This window comes from Centruroides vittatus, unplaced genomic scaffold (genome assembly GCF_030686945.1).
Source record: "Centruroides vittatus isolate TY-2023 unplaced genomic scaffold, ASM3068694v2 contig_1074, whole genome shotgun sequence".
In the NCBI taxonomy this organism is placed as follows: Eukaryota; Metazoa; Arthropoda; class Arachnida; order Scorpiones; family Buthidae; genus Centruroides; species Centruroides vittatus.
In genome coordinates, this window is record NW_027120692.1 from 928,829 (window position 1) to 950,619 (window position 21,791).

The 21,791-nt window shown below is 29.4% G+C and overlaps 1 protein-coding gene across 1 annotated transcript in view; it reads right to left on the bottom strand.

Moving 5' to 3' along the window:
- Window positions 1–389: 389 nt before the first annotated feature.
- The window catches only part of LOC136973188 (protein RER1), a 29,106-nt gene continuing 7,704 nt past the window's right edge, over window positions 390–21,791 (bottom strand). Inside the window, exons 2-8 of the mRNA XM_067267896.1 lie at window positions 19,251–19,348; window positions 7,943–8,047; window positions 6,140–6,239; window positions 5,194–5,272; window positions 4,976–5,111; window positions 940–1,028; window positions 390–559 (exon numbers count right to left, since the gene is read on the bottom strand). Of these exons, the coding sequence (XP_067123997.1) occupies window positions 547–559; window positions 940–1,028; window positions 4,976–5,111; window positions 5,194–5,272; window positions 6,140–6,239; window positions 7,943–8,047; window positions 19,251–19,319 (591 nt within the window). The 5' untranslated portion in view covers window positions 19,320–19,348 and the 3' untranslated portion in view covers window positions 390–546. The remainder of the gene's footprint in view (window positions 560–939; window positions 1,029–4,975; window positions 5,112–5,193; window positions 5,273–6,139; window positions 6,240–7,942; window positions 8,048–19,250; window positions 19,349–21,791) is intronic.

Consider the following 21,791-nt stretch of genomic DNA (forward strand, 5'->3'; position numbering starts at 1 on the left):
TATATTAAAAATATTAAATGTCACTTAGGATATTTCAACTAGAAAATTTTTTCTATATAATACTGTAACAGATAATTTTAACATTTTAGGTTTAATGATGTATTTTATCATTAACAAATGTAAACTGACATTCTGAAAAATCCAAAATACAACTGATTTTTCTAGCTGAATTCTAAATTGGTTTAATTGCATTTAGTCAATAAACCAAGTGTATTAAAATGTGTGCTAGACTATAATATGTATTTCATTGAAAATTATTTTTTTCTAACTATAAAAAACTATGACAATATTTAGAATAATGTACATCTTGAAATGTCTATGAAGAACAACTTATATTGGGACCGATGAAAATGAAGGCTTCATATTAAAAATTCAGTCACTGTCATTAGTTCATCAGTAATTGAGAGAACATATCAATTCTTTATTCTTAATCCTTTCTGATAGTTTTGTAGATTTACAAAGATGGATTCTGCACACACCAGAGATAAATAATGGCAAATTATTGTCCTCCTCCTGCTTCTTCTTTCCTTGACCATACTGCACTCTTTATTGTTCATTACTGAAACCAAAACACATGCCCAAATCACATACTGTCTGGAATAATGATTGTACACAAGAGTATAAAAATAGATTAGAGAATTAATTTAAAAAAAACCCAGATGAAAATTATTGACCGTACCAACGGATTTTGAAACATATTAAAATATACAATTTAATTTTTGAAATGTGGAATTTATCAAATTAATTGCAAAAAATTAATATGTTTACACAAGAAATGATATTACTTGTAAGGATATACTTTCATATACATATAGAACAAAATAGTACATTCTGTAGTTAAGGCATGCCACATTTATAGGCTCTACAGAGTCCTTGTATGCCATCTCTCAATGCACATTATATACAGGCAGCCAGTGATAGCAAGAAGGCATTCCTCACTTGGTCTGGATGACTTTTCCTGTGTCTTCCTTTCCTCGATAAATAGTTTTCCCTCTTGACCATGGTAGGTACTTATACTTTATCATATGCTATAGAAATAAAAATTTTTTAAAATCAAATTACAGGCATGGAAAATTTGGGATTGTATTCTTATAAATTTTAGTTTACAATAATTTATTATTAATAATGTTAACTTAGTCAAATCTTTGCCTCATATAATCAACAACAAAAAGAGCATATTAAACTAGATTATGTCAAAGTACTACTGACTAGCCATTCACAAGAAAGAAAAAAAAACATATTTAAAATTGTTGATATTCCCCAATTAATTTAAAAAACAAATTTTAAATTGCTTTACAAAAACTACAGTAATGAGCATAAAGCAATTGCAGATACTAATAATAACTGAATATTTTATACCATAGTAATAATACAAAAAAAAAATTCTATTATGATTTTAAGTGAATGACATATGGATTACCTGCATTTATAAGTCAATTTGAAATCAATAATTACATAATGCTGCAGATTATTTGAGTTTTAACTTGCAATTACAAATCTCATCCAACATCTTTTCCTTTGTCTAATTTATCAAGTCAGTCTTTAAAAACATGAAAAAATTATTTGCACATTACAGAATCTTTATCTGTTAACTTTTCTTAAACAAACAAAAGCACATGTCCTACTTAGTTGTTAACTTCAAAGTTACTGAAAAACTGACACAACTAATAGCAGAAAAAAGTGTGTGTATGGTTACTTTACATGTAAACTATCATTGTTGTTTTTGCTCTAGTCAATGAGGATAGTGGTGTTATTGCTTTTGTGGGATTGATAGTAGTGCACACTGATCACAAGGCAGGTTTATTATGCTGGAAGCTGGCCAGTAGCAGATGAGATATCAAAAAGTACTGAATATGCCAGAAAGTGTCATATCCATGTAAAACTTTTCAGAGATACCACAAGGAGTTTCAACTTTTATTTTATGGACAATAATGCTCTCACACTTTCTTGCAAACAAAAATATCCATTTATGGAATGGCTAGCAAGGTCTCCAGATCTGAATCCAATTGATTGCATGTGGAATGATTTAGGTTGGCAAGTTGTATCCTGTTAGTTCCACTAAAATCCCTTCAGGAGCTTGATTCTGCCTCCTTTAAGAATGGACCATATTGCCTTGTGAACAGAATGCCTGACCACTGTGTGTGTTTGAAAAAGACAATCACATGCTATATTAACCATTTTATGGCTTATTACTATTGCTTTGATACTTTCTATTGTTTTCTTGTTTTGCATAAAGTTAACTTTTGCAGTTCAATTATTTTACTTAAAAGATGTAAGATTTTGTAATGGAATCATGTTTCATATCCTTCTAATAAATAGCTTGAGATATAGGTAGACATAATTGTTACATTTATTTTCTAAACCCATTAAACATCTCTACATAAAAGTTGACAAGTTTTCAGTAATAACATTCAGAGCACTATTTAGAAGCTTCTATTTAAGAGTCTACTGTTGATTTTGTCCTTTACTTCTCTAAAGCAAACAGAAGGTGAGCAACAAATACTTGAACCTATACCAAGATATTGTAGATATTACAAGCTTTTAATGTTTTTGAGCATTTATTATTATTATTATTTTAGTGGATTCTGTCTTATTTGATTGATACCAAGAAATACCTACTGAAAAAGTTCTGTCATTGATACAACTATCAGCAATTAAAAAATTTTCTGATTGTTGTGTGTTTAATACGGCAGTTTTCTGTAACATGATGAGTATGCTGTTTGTGCAATATGTGATACACACTTAGCCACCTGTAATCTTCTCTTCAAGTGCTTAATTTCATGTGGTTCTGAATAGTAACTAAATTTCTTGGTGTATGATTAACTAATCTTACATAGTTTTTGGATGCTGAACACAAAAATGACATTAAAAACATGAGATTGGTTTTGTTTGAAAGTTACAGAGAGAACAGGAAAGAACACTGAATTTTATGACATTCTCTCTTATTAAAAACAAAATCATATGCCTGCTTCAAATACAATGTCTTTTCTGTTTGTCTCTTGTATTCTATTTCTGGAGCATCTCTTCTAATAATCTAGCAGTAATCTGCCAACATTGCAGGGCATCATTTACCTTCGTAATGCTTCTCTATGATCATGATATCCTGATGAAATTACTCATGTTTGTCACTGAATGCATTGCAATTTAATATGGAAGACATCTAAATGGGGAAAGGATATGCAATTTCAGGGATATTCTGTGACTGATTTTCTTGTATGCTATTAGAAGTTCATCTACAAGCTGATGGAAATTTTCAGCTCTGATATTTCCTAACAAACAATTTTGAAAGCCTTACATGCTTCTTTTTCACTGTCCATCAACCAACTCTCAAATTCCTCATCCCTTTGAAATTGTCTGATCTGGGAACCAATAAATATGATTTTCTCTGTGGCAATCCTCAAAAATTGCTGACACAAAAAGGTAAACAAGTCACCATTCTTATTGAGAGTCTTTACAAACTGTTTCATGAGTCTGAGTTTAATGCATGGATGGAACAATGATTATACAGAATAACAAGCAGCTGATGCACTACATTTTTCTGACCTGGTATAAGTGATGATTGACAAGGCCAGTTTTATTCTTGTAATGATTTAATCTGTCATGATTATCACATTCACAGAGACAGCAAATAGAATTTTGAGTAGCCCTGCTGTAGTCCCATTAAAATAGCAGTAAAACTTTAAACATCACTGCACATGATTCTCGTACCGTATAAGTCTAAGAAGGTTTACATGACTGTTTCTTTAGTTTCAGTTGCATATGCCAGTAGAACTGAAGGCAGCACACTGCTATTATTCAAAAGCACTGCCTTCAAACTGACCTTTGAAAAATCTGTAAAGAAACACCATCAGTTATGATTGTACATGATATCCAAAGATGCCATAATACCAATGACATTGTTACAGAAAGTGAAATCACCTTCTTCAAACAGAATTACACAAAGCATTGTTGCCAACAGCAAAAGTAAATGATTTTCACATTTTCTGCAAGGTGATTCCATTGTTTCAACCTGAAAGCCAATAGCTCTGCTTTATTCTTGGGCAGTTACAGATCCCTGATAATATCATACAGTTCTTCCTGTGTTATCTTGTGGTTCCTCAGAAATATTTGACACAAATTCATGATCAACTGATGATGGTCCTGCCACTATGTTCATGTCTGGTTCATCTACCTCACTCTATTGTGTATTGAGGAAGTTCTGGAATGGGTACTTTCTAGCTGAGTTGTACAAGCTGCATTGCAGAAGCAATATTAGGATTACGAACTGTTGTCTCCTTCTTAGTCATTCCTTTAAGACAGGATACAGCAAATCTGTAATGTGATTACTTGGTTCCCTCCATACCACTGGAACTGGAAATGGTATGGCATGTCCCTCTCCATGCAGCCACAGATTTATTGAACAGGTATTGCAACAAAAATGTGGAGTCAATGATCTGTCTTAATCTCCAACTTTACAATCAAAGTACAAGAAGTAGGCCAAAGTATGTAATAGTCAAAGTTTATCTAGACTGGGTTCAAAAATCAATTATTTGCATCTTTGTATTAATTCCACTTTTACTCTAAATTGGGTCTAAAGATAACCTTGTCTCTACAATCCCAAGATGTCAGTGTTTGTTTTTTCTTTTTGGTTTTTTCACTCTGTTTAAAAAAACTTCTTGCATGATTTTGTATAAATTTATACAAAAAGTTACTTCATTTTATGTTTTATATTCCTTGTGTAAAATTTTATATTTGAAAAACTTATGATTTCTTTAATTTAAAGCACAAACGTACTCAAAGCTGAACATGTGAAAACTTCAAAAATACAATACAATAACACACTATGAAAACTTTTACAGAATTCATTGGTATCATACTTATATTTTTCAGAATTTAAAAATAATCGTGCCAAATATGATTTAATATATTTAATTAAAATCATATTTCAAAAGAAAAATATTTAAATCATCTAAATTCTTTAGAAAAAAAGACATACCTTGATTTGACGTTTCATTGTAAGACAGAAGAGTGTGACAAAGTAAAGCAACAAAATGGGCCAGAAAACCGGTATATTAAAGGCTTCAAAGAAAGTACAAAACATTGCAATGAGGGTGGCTTTTGTTGCTGAATACCTAAATAAAAATAAGAACTTTGCAATTAAATTACACAGTTAAATTTTATATACAAAATTAAATGAAGAACCAGCTTGCTAACCAAAATTTGAATTCTGGTAACCGCCTAATGAAAGGACGAAATTCTTCATTGGCTTTAGTGGGAAGTTCTGGACCATCATCTAAATTTTTAAATTAATGAATTTTTAGTTTATACATTTATAATGATGTATAATTATATGCATAAATATTATATTATTTGAAATATGAGTTTAAATACAAATGTAAAATTCACAAACATTTCTAGGCAGCACAGATGAAATTAAACTCTTTATTAATGCAAATAGGTCAGATAAGATAAAAGAGAGTCATTGACAAAAGTTATACACCATGATGATATTGGAATCATATGAAACTACTCATATTAGTATGAATATAATGACAATGGTAATAAGTGATTACAATATCATAGCAAAGTAACAATTTCCAGTAGAATAGCAGCCCAATTAAAAAAACCTACAATACCTTGTGGGACAACCTCTTGTCTGGATACATACAGATAGTGGCTAACTGTAAATTTGTAACTTTAAGAAAACTGGATTTGAAAATTGGACCAATCAAAATTAGTAACTTTTTGGCCCACTGAAAATTTACTTTGTAATCTTTTTTGCATAGATTTTTCAGGAACCTATTCACCATGTAAAAACAAATCAGTGTATTAAATTTAAAAAATTAAAAATATGGAAAAAAAAATTTTTTTAGATCATCAAAGGAAATGAGAATCCATAATCAACTGATTATTACAGTCAATTAGATAAAACTATAATTGCATTACCAATTACAAGCTGAATATAATATAATTCTTGAATATCAATAGAAATACCTATTAACAAATCTGTTCTAGCTTGTCTAAAAATAAAGAAAAAATTCACTATATAAAAATGTCTAATTTTTAAAACAAACATTTTTCACTTCACTAAGGTGCTGTCCATTATTTTAATAAATCATACTGAAAACTTGTTTAATAATTTAACATATTTTAGTCTTACCTGGATCATCAGACATAGCAGGGTCTAATTTTGGTGTTAAGAAAGCAATGAAAAGATTCAGATGATAAATTCCTAAAGCATAAGTAATGATGTACCATCCCTGTGAAATACAGAAAAGTGTTTTCATTTGAATATTAATTATATTCAAATAATAATACTGTAATATTTTTTACCCCCCCAGAGGTGTTAAACTAAAAATTGTAAAGACAGACTAAAAAAAAATTATTAGTGAATACTTTCAAAAAGACCAATTTATCATTTGATTGATTAACTATTGTTTGATCTTGTAATTGTAAGTTGCTGACATTTAGGGGCAATAAGTTAATTGCACGTCAGGAAAAGCCTAGGGACCGATCATATGTGGGTGGTGGCGGTAGAGGCAGAGATGACAAGTGTCTTACAATAGCCATTTATTTTAACATTAAAGTGAACTTAGAAAAGAATAGTAAAAGGAGCGATCTAGATCATCTGTTGGGTGAGGAGCTCTAGATGACGGCAATTGGGTGTAGGGTGATGCCAGAAGTTGACAAAGTCCCGGGGCAGTGGGGAAGAAGAGTCTGTAGAACCAGTGGCTGATGTCAGCATAGGGATGGGCAGCTGATAGACATTCCGACGAACACTTACAGGCAGGCGGAAAGCTCCGTTTTCTCCTCTCTCGACCTTGGTTCAGGGGATTTTATATGATTTTCCCTCGAATCTTCCCCTCTTGATTGGTCTTGGGTCCCTTTCCCCTTTTCCCGATTGGTCATTCTTCTGTTTCTAAGCAAGATGGAAACTAAGTCTGGCCAGGGATGGCACCCAAATGTTGACAACTATGATTATAATTTATACCGTTGTTCCCCCTTTCTCGGACATCTGGCTTGACTGATCAGCCAGATGTTCTGTGTCCGCCTACCCCCCTCTGAGACAGTCCTGGGCTCACATGATCTAACAGGTGTCCTTGACAATAAGTCTCTCTTTCCTTTTCTTGATTGTGTACATCCCGACTCTTATATACAAGCACCCTGACAAACCCCTCTCTCACTCAGTGGACGTTCCCCTCGGTCGTTCATATCGTCTCACGTTTGTTTTAGCACAAGTGTTTCTCCTCCCGTTGAGTCTGTCGTGAATCTATGGCCTCAACATATGTTCTCAGTCTGATTTAACCTCTGAAGGTTCCCGTCTTAGAAATTTCTTTTATAATTAATCAAAATTCCAATGCAATTTTAGGACCCTCACATAATCAAACATAAATTTCTTATGTTTGATTATAATAAATTTATGTTTGATATTGTTAAATACTGTGTGCAGGAAGTGTGTAAAAGGTGTATTGTGAATAAATATGTTGTTTGAGTTTTTCCCCCCAGCTTTTCTGGACAATTTCCCAACTTTAATTAAAGTGTAATTATTTTTTAATCTAATCTGTAATTTTATTTTAAGTATAACATTTAGTTTGTAACTTGTGTTGTCAACTCTGGTATATGTTTTTCATTCTGTCTCCCATCCATAACAAAAAAAAAAAAAAAATAAAAATAAAAAAACAACATAGTACATAAAACATACTGTATATGATATGAGATACTAATAATAAACAAACAAATTTACAAAAGTTCTAATTTATTTTCCAAACTAAATTTTGAGATTTGTATTCTAAAAGTTATCAAAGCAGCAACTTGAAAGTACTTTAAACTTTGAAAAACAATTTTTGAAATTTGTTTTAAAAATATTTTGAAACATTTAAGTTAAAAGTAATAACAATTAAATTAAACTAAAATATATGAAACAGAAATTTCATTTTCAAATACTTTACAATTCAATAATTACCTGAATGTACAATACCCTAACCATATATAGCATTAAAAAAAGAAAAGTAACTATCCATCGAATGGTAGTATAAGGAGTCCAACTATCCAGTAATTTCTGATATAACTAAAAAAGAAAAAATTAACAATTATTAGTTTATTTTATACTAAGATATAAAATAAAGACATAATTAGTTACACTAGATTACAGTTAATAATCTCAAAAGATTTTAATTGCAAAGAACCCAATAGATTGCTATTGGGTTGTTTGGAAAGTAATTTTGTTTTTTTTTTACCATCAGAGGGATTAGTTGTATTTTTACCCACCAATTTCATTCTAAATCGTATTGTCGTTATATATTTTGACAGCTGACATTTCAAGGATTATTTGTTAAAAATTTTGTTTGATTCTTTGCAATTGTTTTCTTTTTTTGGTGTTCCATAAAATATGGAAGATCAAAAGCAATATTTTAGGCATATTTTGCTTTTTTGTTACCGAAAAGGTAAGAATGCTGTTCAAGCAAGAAAGAAATTGTTACATGTATGGAGAAGATGTGTTGACAGAAAGACAATGCCAAAACTGGTTCGCAAAATTTTGTTCCAGCAATTTCAATATTGAAGATGCATCACGTTCTGGAAGGCCAATTGAAGCTAATGAAGACAAAATAAAGGTATTGATTAAAGCAAACTGCCAAACAACAACATGAGAAATGGCTAAGAGATTAAATTTGTCAAATTCAACTGTTTCAAAGCTCAATATATGGGTTCCACACGTTCTTTAAGAAAGAGAATTGCTTCTCAAATGTCAAGAAAATGACCCATTTTTGAAGCAAATCATAACTGGCAACAAAAAATGGATTGTTTATAACAATGTTGAATGCAAGTGATCATGGAGTAGAAAAGATAAGTCGATTCAAAGCACTTCAAAAGCCAATATTCATAAAAAAACAAAAATAAAGTGATACTCTGGTGGGATTTTAAGGAAATTGTTTTTCTTTGAGCTTCTACTAAACAATTCCAAAATTGATTCAGAAGTGTACTGCCGTCAACTGGACAAATTGAGTGATATCATCAAACAGAAAAGGCCAGAATTGAAGAAAAGAAAAGGTGTAGTTTTACCATGATAACGCCAGACCTCACACAAGTTTGGTAACTCGTCAGAAGCTATTACAGCTTGGATGGGATATGCTATCACATCCACCATATTCGCCAGATCTGGCACCCTCGAATTATTACTTGTTCAGTCTTTACAAAATTTTCTAAATGGTAAAACATTTACTTCAAATGAGGATGTTAAAAATCACTTGGATCGGTTTTTTGTAAGCAAAGATCAGAACTTTTATGAGTGGAATCATGCTACTACCAGAAAGATGGCAAAAGGTATTGGACCAAAATGGTCAATATATAATTCAATAAAATATTTATATGTTATAAGAAAATTGTTTTCCCCCTTCCATGAAAAAAATGAAATTAGTTTCCAAACAACCCAATAGTAATCTACAGACAAAATATTTGATATAATTCATTCAAATGTATTAAATATAGCTTATAAGATACTTAATTTAATACAATAACTGTTTTTTTTTTGTAATGTTGGTATAATTAATAAAATTTAAACTTTCAAAAGTTGAGTATGTATAAAAATTTTGTTTGAGTGGATCTTTCTGCATTATAATTGTTCAAATCTTTTTAAATATTCCTAAACTGTAAACACAAGCAGTTCTTTATATATTATGCATGAAAATATATCACATATTTTCATGCATTAACGATTTAAACTTAAGTTTACAAGGAACTGCAATAAATGCATTTCATTTATTTAATAAAATAGATGGATTTAAGAAAAAAATTAATTTTGGTTGGATAAGGTAAAATATAATAATGTTGATATTTAATAATTATTCTGAGTTTGTTACTTCACAGCAAGATATAAACTTATCACAATTAAATATTAAAAGATTGTAAGTGTTGCTCAATGATTAAAGTAATAGTTTCAAAAAATATTTCCCATCTGAAAAACCACAAGTGAAAGGAATTTGTTGCTAACTAACCTTTCATTATATATGACAGTAGTAAATTAGATTTAAGTAACAAAGAATATGAATCCATCCTTGAATTAGTTCAGATATTATGTTAAAAACTAGATTTTCAACAATGTCTATAGATAAATTTTGGATCAAAATGAAAAATGAATATCCCTTTCTATATGAGAAAGCAACGAAAATGTTAGTCCTCTTCGCAACAACATATCTATGTGAAGCGGGATTTTCAACTATGACGGTAATAAAAAAAAATTTAGAAATCAACTTTCAATTATTTCACCACCCCGATCAGCTTGACTAATTTAGAAAACACAATTGAAAAGTTAATTGAAGAGCAGCAGCAATCTTCTCATTAGCAATGTATACCAAATAAAAGAAAATTTTAAATTTATAATTTTTAATAATCATAGCTTTGATTTTTTTTGTTGTGTACCTATATGCAATAAATTTGTGATTTTTTAAATAATTTTTTACAATTTTTTGTTGTAATTTTTGACAAGGGTTTGTATTTATTATTAATTATAATTAAAAACAACAATATAAATGATACTTTTAGTAAATACTATTAATTAAATTTTTTTAATAATCATAAGACCAATTCAATCTTCCTTACACACCGGTGATTCAATCAAAAAATACACTTACATAAAACCAGATAACCGGAGTGATTAGTATTCGGGTCGCAAACGTTTTTGTAGCCTCTTCTAGGCTCTTCTTCTAAAGGAATATATTCGAATTTATTACTACTAAGCCTGAAGAAGAGCCTAGAAGAGGCTACGAAAACGTTTGCGACCCGAATACTAATCACTCCGGTTATCTGGTTTTACGTAAGTGTATTTTTCATAAGACCGATTTTTTTATTGTCCTATATACAATGTTTTTATGACATTATCATGGTTTTCTGTGATTTTTGTCAAAGATTAATTTATGTAAAATAATTACTTATACAGTAGAACCTCACTTAACGAGCATTTCGCATAACAAGCAAAACAAGTTGTAACAAAAATGACTTGCTTAACGAGCGATGTTTTGCATAACAAGTGACGAGGAGAGGGAAAATCCCAATTGTGCAACATGCTCCATCAGTGTTTAGCACTCGTTCAGCTAGCATCTTAGTGTCGCTTGTGATCAGATATTTTTCCAAACCTGTGTTCACAGATATTACATATAAACATACCATATATTTGCAATCATTATTGCAACCATATATTACATATATGATTGTTGATGTTTATCAACAACCATAGCCCATTATATAATAAACACTCCAAACAATATGCCAAATTCTTGGGCTATGTAAAGGCTATAATTAAATATTAGAAATTAATTAATGTGACTAGAGGTAGGCAGTTGTCCTGCCACCTCGTATTAAATTTAATAACTAATTCCAAATTAAATTTTAGAAATGTTTAATTAAAAATGAATTACCGTATTTTACAGACTATAAGACGCATCTTAATTTTTAAACAATTTTTAAAAAAGAAATACCTATAAGACGCACCTGAATTTTGGAGGCAATTTTTCAAAGAAAAAAGTGCATCTTATAGTCCGTAAAATACAGTATTTATAATTATTAAATTTAATACGAGATGGAGGCATAACTACCTACCTATAATCAAATTAATTAATTTCTAATATTTAATTATAACCTTTACATAACCCAAAAATTTGGCATATTGTTTGGTTGTTTGAGACACATTTTTTTCAATTTTTTTGTTTTCTGCAAATTGAATTCACATTCCAGGTTGGTTCATTCCATGCTAGAAGAAAAGATGATAATGATTCACACTCCTTAACAATGTATATTGCATAATTTTCTTTGAAGAAACATTATACATAAAATATTTGAGTATTTTTTTAGTGTGGAATGCATTATCATATTTTACATTAATTTCTATGGGAAAAACTGTTTTGCTTAACGAGTGTTTTGCATTATGAGTAAGACACTGGAACGAATTATGCTCATTAAGCAAAGTTCCACTATATTTACATTTAAATATTATTGTAAATAAATGATGATGATAATTTTACAATTTACTTCTGTAATAATTCTTTAATATCTAGTAAAAGATTTTTATTAAAACACCACCAGTCCACAAAATTTTTTTCACAAATTTTACCAGTCCATGGGTCTAAAAAGACTGAGAAACATTAACCTAAATAACCAACTGCGTTTAAAAATCACTGTTATGACGTCACCGGTTGTCCTGCAGTACTTACCGAAGTAACCATGTGTGCCATCAAATTTTTAAATTATTAAAAGTGTACCGTGACGTAAAAAAGGTTGAGAATCACTGATATACAAATTGTAAAAGCTTCCTCCTTTATTTTTTTGATGCACTTCAAGGTAGTCTTGGCCAATGAATGAATGAATTAATACAATGAATTGAAAGAGTAGATGTGTTTTCATGAGTTGAATCTCAATATTCAGCTGTTTTGAAACATCAATTCAATTTTAATATGCTGCTCTCATGGACTGAAACTATCAATAAACTTGAAAGTATGTTCCTTTAAATTGTTAAATCTTAAATTACCTTATGAGGTGACAATTGCATTTTTGCTCTTGAATAAAATATTACATTTAGCCATCCTTATATTTTTTAATAATTAAATTTTCTCATTTACCTATCTGCAAAATATTTGTGAATTTTTCATTGTTATGAATCTAAAACAACAGCACAATGCTGGGCTAACAGAGCCAAGACACTACTAAAAAATTTGAGAACATTGTTTTGTCAATGTTCTCAAATTTTTTAGTAGTGTCTTGGCTCTGTACATCATACTTTTCCTGTTGGCAATACAATTGTATTGGTCATCTATCAAACTCCATTCAAACAAAAATTTTTGAATTGAAATAATGTGACTTCTGGTTTGCACCAGAAGTTCATATATAGTTAATCTGGGCCTCCTCCCCTAAGCTTTCTATATATGGTCTCGACTTTCATCTATTTAATCCAGTTCTCAAAATCAAGGATGGACAGACAGACAGGCGAAAGAGAAAATTTTTAGATCTATAATTTTTTCCAAATTGTAGCCCAATAATATCTGATCAAGAGGCATGAGTTTTGATGTATTGAAAGGAGTCATGTTACACTCATTGGTTAAGTTTCAATTTGGTGTGTGCTTATATTATAAACACAGGCATACTTTCATCAATGACTTATGTATCAAAAAAATACACTTTACTGAGTTGACTCAAATGTTTCAAAACACTCAAATAAATCATTTTTCACAACACTACTTTGAGGCTGTGTTATTTGTGCATTCATTAACCAGTTTGGAGCTAATTATGAAAAACATTTGCAACACTTGAGTGTGTCTTAACATTTATTGATTAAATACACACTTACCTAGATGAAACTACAAACATTAAATACATAAAATTATCCGATGATATGAAAAGATATACATAGATATAGGTTTTACATCTCACAATAAATATATCTTTACAAAGCATACAATATAAACAAGAATAAAACAAAAGGAGGTTGATATGATTTCACAAGTGACAAAATGGCATTTTACCTTTATAGTTAAATTCATGTGCCAAAATATATCCATTGCAAATACTGTTTTGTTGTTAATAACAAGCAAAACTTAAGCATGAAATTTTCTGTCAATCCATTTAGTAGAACTGAGATACACAGACATCATTGCAAAAATAGTGAAAATGTATATAATTCACAATTTGTGCTTATCCATTAAAATCTGAACATCCAAAATTTGATAATACCTTCCATACCATGAGTGGCCATTAGTAAAACTGATAAGTTAATAGAGAGCAATTACATGCTCCAGAGCTAAGGTCTCCCAAGGATATCCATTTCCTCGTTTGATGAGAGTTGTAATGGCTCAATTTATTACATTTTTTTCTGTTTATGCACTTAAAATTATAGATTTTCTATGATACCCATGTATTAATTTGTCTTTAATGCATAATATATCAGGCTTCTATACTTCAAGTCAACTGAACTTCTTGCAAAGACCTGGCATTTCAGATATTATTTTACTGTTTCTGTATCATTACCTATTTTTTTAACAACTATTCTGCATATCCAGGTCTTGTTTTCTATCAACTTTTTCTCCTTGTTTTTTTATTATACTTATATTGTAATTTTTATTCTATTACAAATTTGAATTTTCAATATTGGAAGTTAACATTTATAAGGTTTTATTTATAGGACTATTCACTTTGAGCAGTACTAAAAATATTGTAATTCAATTTTCATTACAGAATAATTTTTGTTTTTATAATTATGGTAAAACATACATTGTATGTAGTAATTTCTAATAAAACCTTCATTAGAATCAACATATGCAAACACCCTTGCTACAAGTAGAATTCAAACATGCAATCTAGTGAATAATGAAAAAGCCTTATCAGCCTGTTCTACCAAGTGTGTAAATACACATTTATAAATTTCTTAAAAAACTTATGAAAATGATATAATAAATACAATTAAACTTACTACCAGTGTCATTTTAAGCATTTTTCAGACCCAGTCGAATTTATTCAGAGGCTCTTACAAAAAAATGGTAAGAACAAAGGCAAAATAAAAGAATTATTATTAAAAAATTTACTCATACTAGAGAATTTTTAATATAATTTTATTTTAATCAAAAATTTATTTATACGAAAGAAAAATGCTATATGAAACTATGTAAAATGCTACATACCATTACTATTTTAAACCAGTTTATATTTTTATGTAAATTAAATTAGTCAGTATCACTTCATGTAAAGTTTCCAATAACAGTCTTTTTAATTACATTTATAATAAAAGTTAAATAAATCAAGATTTTATTTTTAAAAAATATGTTGGTTTATTTTTTAAAATATTTGTTTTACTTTCAGATCTAATTTTAGTTGTTTTAAATGTAATTGAATTTAGGTCAAATAAATCAAAAACTAAGCAGTCTCATTTGTTTAGTCTATACAGAGACTTCCTTCTACAATCTGGTTCAGTCCTACTAAATGAAGATCTGATATTGATAGTTCTAAGAAGAGTATGAAAGGTGGTGGCATTGCCAGATGTTCTATCCACTTTCTCCTCTCAAAAATGTTTGACTATTTGGAAATCAAAAACTAATTTTAAAAAATTTAATTTTGTATGTAACATATAATTTATACTTTTTAAGGCAATAAAGGAGATCTTTATGGAGTAAACTTCTCATAATAAGCATCTCTGAGCTGTAGTTTCTTTCCTTAGTTTATGTTTCTATTATTTATCAAGTAACTGACATGATTTTTGTAAAAATTATTATCCAATAATTGAAAATAATTATTATTTTAATAAACAACACTTAAAGTTAATTAATATTTATAATCAATTTACTATTAATATTACATTTTAGTTTCAATATTAAATAAAATTCTAGAAAATTTATCATCAATTTTCTTGAATCTGACCAACGGTGTGGACAACAGAAAATTTATTTTTGTTCATAAAAACATAACACACATATATTGGACACTGGAGAGAAAAATTTATTCTGACAGCAAAGGTATTTGCAAAAGGAAAAATTAATAATAAAACAATTTACTTAAATTATATATAGACAGTTTTCCAGGAACAGAGATTACCGGTGAAGTTATAAAACAATAAAACCTTCTGAGAGTGGAACATATATAACAATTTATTATCTTATATTTTGACTTTTAATTAAATAATATTTATTATCAAATTATTTAACAAGTATTTTACTATAGCTGAAGAATAATTATCAATAAATTCAAGTTACTACATATAGAATAATAATATATTGTAATCTGGATCCCACTACAGACCCACACCCTGGCTTCTTCCTTCTTGTTGACTGTTAATATGATCTAAGCAGCAGCCACAGCATATTTTAAATGCTGGTTCTCATTACTAATTAATGTTTGGATGAATTACTATCTAGAAAAAGTTTGAATACTGCTGTCAATTAGTAGTTAATGTAAAAGCAGATTTACATTGAAACTAATGAATCTTCCTAAATCAAGGACCCCAGAGCCAAAATTTTAAAAATTTATTTTTAATTTGTAGTAGTAGTATGTTAAAAATATACATTTATGCATAGCTGAATACATTTCTAAACAGAGACAAAAGAGGCTAAGAAGCTACATACAATACAGCATTGAATAAAAAGTCTGTGGAATGTTTTTAACATTTTCATCAAATTCAAGCCCATTTGAATTCTAGCAATCTTTCAGACCAAAAAAAGTTCCATCCACTACTAAAAGATATATCTAATAAAAGTGGCAACTTTGGAAATCTATATATACAGGACACTCAGTTTTCTTTATAATTCACTAGTACATATGTGGCCCAATTATGCCACTAATACCATTTTTCTTTGATTAACCCTGAGGGCAGTGGCATAGCGTGGGTGTCAGCCACCTGGGGCGGAAAAAAATTTCGTTGCCCCCTTATTTGGGTATTTTTACAAGATATTATTATTTATTGTGAAATTTTGCCGCCCCTATACGTGCCGCCCGGGGCAGGCTGCCCCTGCTGACCCCACTACGCTACGCCATTGCTTGAGGGGTTTATTTTAAAAATATAACCCTGGAGTTTATTTGAAGTCTTGAAGTATTTTCAAGGTTGGGGTTTATTACTTTGCAACAGAACACAAATGGGTAAAAATTGAAAGAAATATCTCAATTACTTGTAATTTTCAGAAGTATTAAAAAAATCATTCATTAATGTATTTATGGGTTATAGTTACATTTGAAATAATTACTACTTTCATAGTAAACTTGATTCAGTGTCTTTCAATGATGTCAGAATCAGAATCTTTCCTACCATTGTCTGGTTCAAACTCACCATCTCCAATTCAAGTTTACTAATTACCTTTCAGTTGAATAGCCCTAGACATCCTACAGTAGCAAACCTGTAGAATGTCGGAGAAATCACCTGGAACATAATGAATATATCAAACAATTTTGATTTATCGTCAGATCATCCTTTTTTCAGCCAGATTTTTTACATTTACTCTAATTAAAGCATATTCATTTTATTTATTTAAACACAGTTATTTGAAGTCTGGAACTTCATGGATAAACATTTTTAAAGATAAGTATGCTTACTACATGGCACACAGACTCAAAAAGGTTTGCCATCCTTGTTCTAGACTTACGAATTTAATTGTTATTTTCTCTTGCTCAGTATTTGACAATAATTATAATTTTCTTACCTGTCTCTCTACACTACATTATTCTACACTCTGCAGTACTTCAACATGTCTCCAATACTTTTCAACCCAAGGCTTTTATTTTAAAAAGTATTTATGGTTTAGTCAAGGAAATGCAGTATATACCAGTCATAGTCGGTATTAAATTCATTTTATTGGTAATGTGAATTGTATTTGTTTTCATTAGTTATATTTATAAGGATATTCAAAAATCAGTATATGTTAATAAACAAAAAATTACTTTAAAAAATTAAGAAAGTAAAAAGAAACAATTTTTCATGCCAGATTCTTATCAGAACAAGAGTTTACAAGCATTGTCTATCAGTGTTAATAAAGTCAATATTTTTTTATTTTAGTTTGATCATTAATTAAATGTATAATTTTAATAGCATACCATTTAAACTTCACACATACATTCTGATTAAAACAAATTAACGTTAAACATTTAAAGTAACATGTGCACTCCAATTAGAACATACAGTAGAGACTCGTTAATCGGAACGATTTTCAGTCAGACTGTGTCGTGCTGAATCGAACGTTTTTGATACTAGATTTTCTTCAATATATTTATTTTGTTTGTACAAAATAAAGAAATAATTTTTAATGATATAATAGCTTCGATTATTATAATAAAAATTTTTGTTAGGCTTAAAATCGACGAAAATTCAGCACAAAGCGACATGCAACGGAGAAAAATTTCAACATCGAACAGGTTAATATATTTTTTCGTACATAATTGGTAATCGGAACAAATCATTAATCTGAACAACCCCAGTCCCAATTGATTCCGATTTTCGGTTCTCTACTGTATTAACATTAATGTTAAAATTTATATCAATGTTCTAAAATTTGTTTTTATTTTGCCCGAAGAAAATATTCTATACATGTCAAAAGTGCTTGTGAGAAATTTTGTGTTTTACTCATCAAAACCTTATTAACGTCAACAGACAGTGCTCATAAACTCTTATTCTATATAATTCTAATAAGAAAGTAAATTTTTAAAGGTAAAAATAGGACAATACTGTAAAGGAACAGGATGTGTCATTATCATCATTTGAAACGATGATGATAATTATGACACATATAACTGTATGATTTGTATAATTTTTGTCTCAAACAGCTATAAACACAAAAGCAATTAGAAAAGTATGTAATAAATATATAACTACCACCAAAATATATGAAGATTACAATAAGTTTTAAATCAAAATGTGTTGTAAGTACTTGAAATCAGTAATTAAACCTTCAAAGCAAGACACAAATAATGGCAGCACTTTGGATTTGCTGGAGTGCAACATTAGAGTTGTTTGACTGACAAATTATAGATTGTGTGTCATATATGAAACTCTGATTCTGATTGGCTATGTGACATCCTTTGATGCTTATTCTTTTCTATATACATAAAAGGATTACTGATTTGGTAAAACTGCACTTCCTATTAATTAAATACCCATTATTTATTTTTGTTGTGTGCTAATTAAAAAATACTACAAAGATTTTAAAAATTCTCATAAAATGTCTTTCAAAAAGTTAATTTCTGTTCACTTTTCAATTAAAAATGGCAAACAGTATTATACACTTTAAAAAAATATACTTAGAAAAATACTAATATGTCTTTACATATCCATCTTGTCACATATTATTGAACTTAATCACCAATAAACATTTTAAATTAAATTTGCATAATTTTAGAGGTGTAGCTTTTAATAAAAGGTTGTCTATGAAGCAAGACTGGTTCCTGGTGATTGGACAAGATGGATATTTGAACATATTTTAGTATTCTTCTATGTATATTTATTAAAAATCTGTTCATTTCTATTTAATATTAAAACTTAAAAGCTTAACAATTTATTCTATGTATGCTTTATTTAATCAAATTTTATATAAAATTTTAAATAAATGACAAATGTTCACATTCCCTTCTTCAAAAACAGTTAATCAGAGATTTTCTGAAGTATCTACTTGAAAATTTCAAATGTAATAAAATTTTAATAAAAAATCTACAGATTTGTGAAAAATTTTACTACAGCTTAAATTTCAAAATGGAATGTGAAACTTACAATGATAAATATTTCCATTATTTAACAAATGTTCATTTTTGTTCAAACATACCTGTGAAATTCTACGGAAAATCTGTGATATAACTGATGGCTTTGGCCTTAATGAACCTTCAGCATCCATTAGTGCAAATAACTTTAATTTCAAGTGATCTGGAACAAATTTCTTTAAGTTTACAAAAGTTCATTTATACATAAAATTACTAATAATACAAATCAATTTATTATAAATTGAAAATAAACAAACAATACAGTCAAATTCCATTTATACACATTTCAAGGAAACTGAAAAAAAAACTGTATAAGTGAGAAAACATACATGAGAAACTGCAAGTACTTTTGCATTGCTTTCACAGAGTGAATACGATTATCACAAAAGTACAGTATGACACAAATTAACTAAACTGAATTTGTATGTGTAACTTTTAAGAAAGAAGTTTCAATTTAGTATATGTATAATACATTTGAACAACATATAAAACATCTGGCCCTCCCCTTGTTAGCAGTAGGAATCATTTTTGAATAATTTTTTAAATAATTTTTGCAAATAACACATTCAATCACAATATTTAAACAGTATTTCACAGGTTCTGTCATGTAAAAATTTTTGTTTTAGTCTATTGAAAAAAGATCGAAGTGAGAAGTCATCCCAAAAAATTCCCCCAATCTGGAAACACTGGGTGGCATTCCAAAAACTGCCTTTAGTTCTCAACATCACTTTCTACTTTTCTGCCCAAACTTGCCATGTGACGTCATGAAATCACTAGGGGAGCATATATTTTTCATTTCAGATGGATTAATGTGTAAGATAGATCAGTCTTTGTCACATGATACAGATTGCTTCTGTCTCATGTTTTAGTTTGCAGAACGTATACAAGTAGGATCAAATCATATTTACACTGAATAAATTTGCTCACAAAACAGCAAAAGAGAATGTGCATTCTTACTGTACAATCTTGCAAAATTGTCTATAAAGACTTAGTTTTTCATCTCGGTTTATTGGATATTTTAACAATGATATTTTTACTTACCATTTATAAGTTTTAAGTATAGTACTTTCCATTGTCAACAGTTGAACATATTTCTTTGTTGTCAATTATAAGTTTGACTTTAACCTTAATGGTCACCATCGATAATCTTTTTATCTGATCCGAATGATCCTACCCTCTGTTCGGATTAGTTTGATCACAATCCAGATGATCCTAGTGTTTGTATACCTGGACAGAGATTGATCACATTGCTATAGTTCATTTGTATACACGATTTGAACAATCAGAGTAATTTTGGATCAGTTTGATTCATGAAGTATAAGCACCCTACATCCCATTATAAGGAAGTTTGATATTTTGCTATTTTCCTAAAGTGTGTTTTGTGATTCAGTTTCATGCTGAATGTCGAAACAAGCAGACTAGAGTTTTTATTGCCACTTGAATCGCCAGTATTATATTTTTATTGCCACTTTAATAAAAATATTGCCAATTAGCAATTTTAGCACTATGAGCATGACCCATGTATGTACAAAATCATAAAAATGAAAAATGTATAATTGGTGTTTTATACTGGCAAAAATACAATGCAGAAAATATTTAATGTATGAATGCAAATATGACAACTGACAACTAATAAATGGTATTGTTAGATTTAGAATTCTGTAAGTTGTTTTAATGTACAACTGAGAAACATAACTGAGGTTTGACCATATATGTTTTGAGTTTTTATCATTGATAATTTCTGAAAATGTTTACAGTACAATCTCAGTAATCTGATATATATGAAACTGAAACAGTGTCAGATTAAGGAGATTGCTGAATTATTGGAAATAAAGTTAATTCCACAGCACAAGTACAAATTTGTAGTGTTAATGACATAGTAAAACAAATTATACTACTGACTAAAACTCTGGTGCACTGCCATCACTAGTAATGCCCCACTAAATTTAGTGGAGGTATAGTGATTTTGGTGGGAAATTTCAGGGACAGTCCCCTGAAATTTTTTTATTTGTATAGTATTGTGTTTAAGTTACTGCTCCCTTTTTGAGAAGCATAACATGGTGTGCCTAACAATCTTTAACATCATGCCCAAACTCAAGTGTTCAAGCTTGGGCTTGATATGCCATGTTTAGTGGGAAGGTGTTCAAATTTAATAGTTTGAACTAGCAAAAAGCTTGTCTATGCCTTAGCAACAATATCAGAAATGCCAGAGTTAACTAGTGTCAGATTACTGGATTTTCCAAACTAGCAAATGGTCAGATTACTAACATTGTACAGTACTCATATTTATTACATACAATAAAACTGGCCACTCCAAACTGTGTCCTTTCCTTATAAAAGTTTTAATATAAATTGAACTTCATCTTGGTGGCCACTCACTTAAGTGATCATAATTCAAGACTCTGAGTAGTAGCCCCAACATTGTCCTTACAAGTTCAGATCATGTATCCTCTAAATATACTCTACGATTCCCAGGATTTTAGTTAAATGTCTATTGTCTTTATCATTCCTTAATACTTTATATATCATAAAGCTCCTCCTGTAATAAATGGTATTATTAGATCAAGCTATCTCCTTAAGAAGTCTTCCTAAATATGCATTGTAAT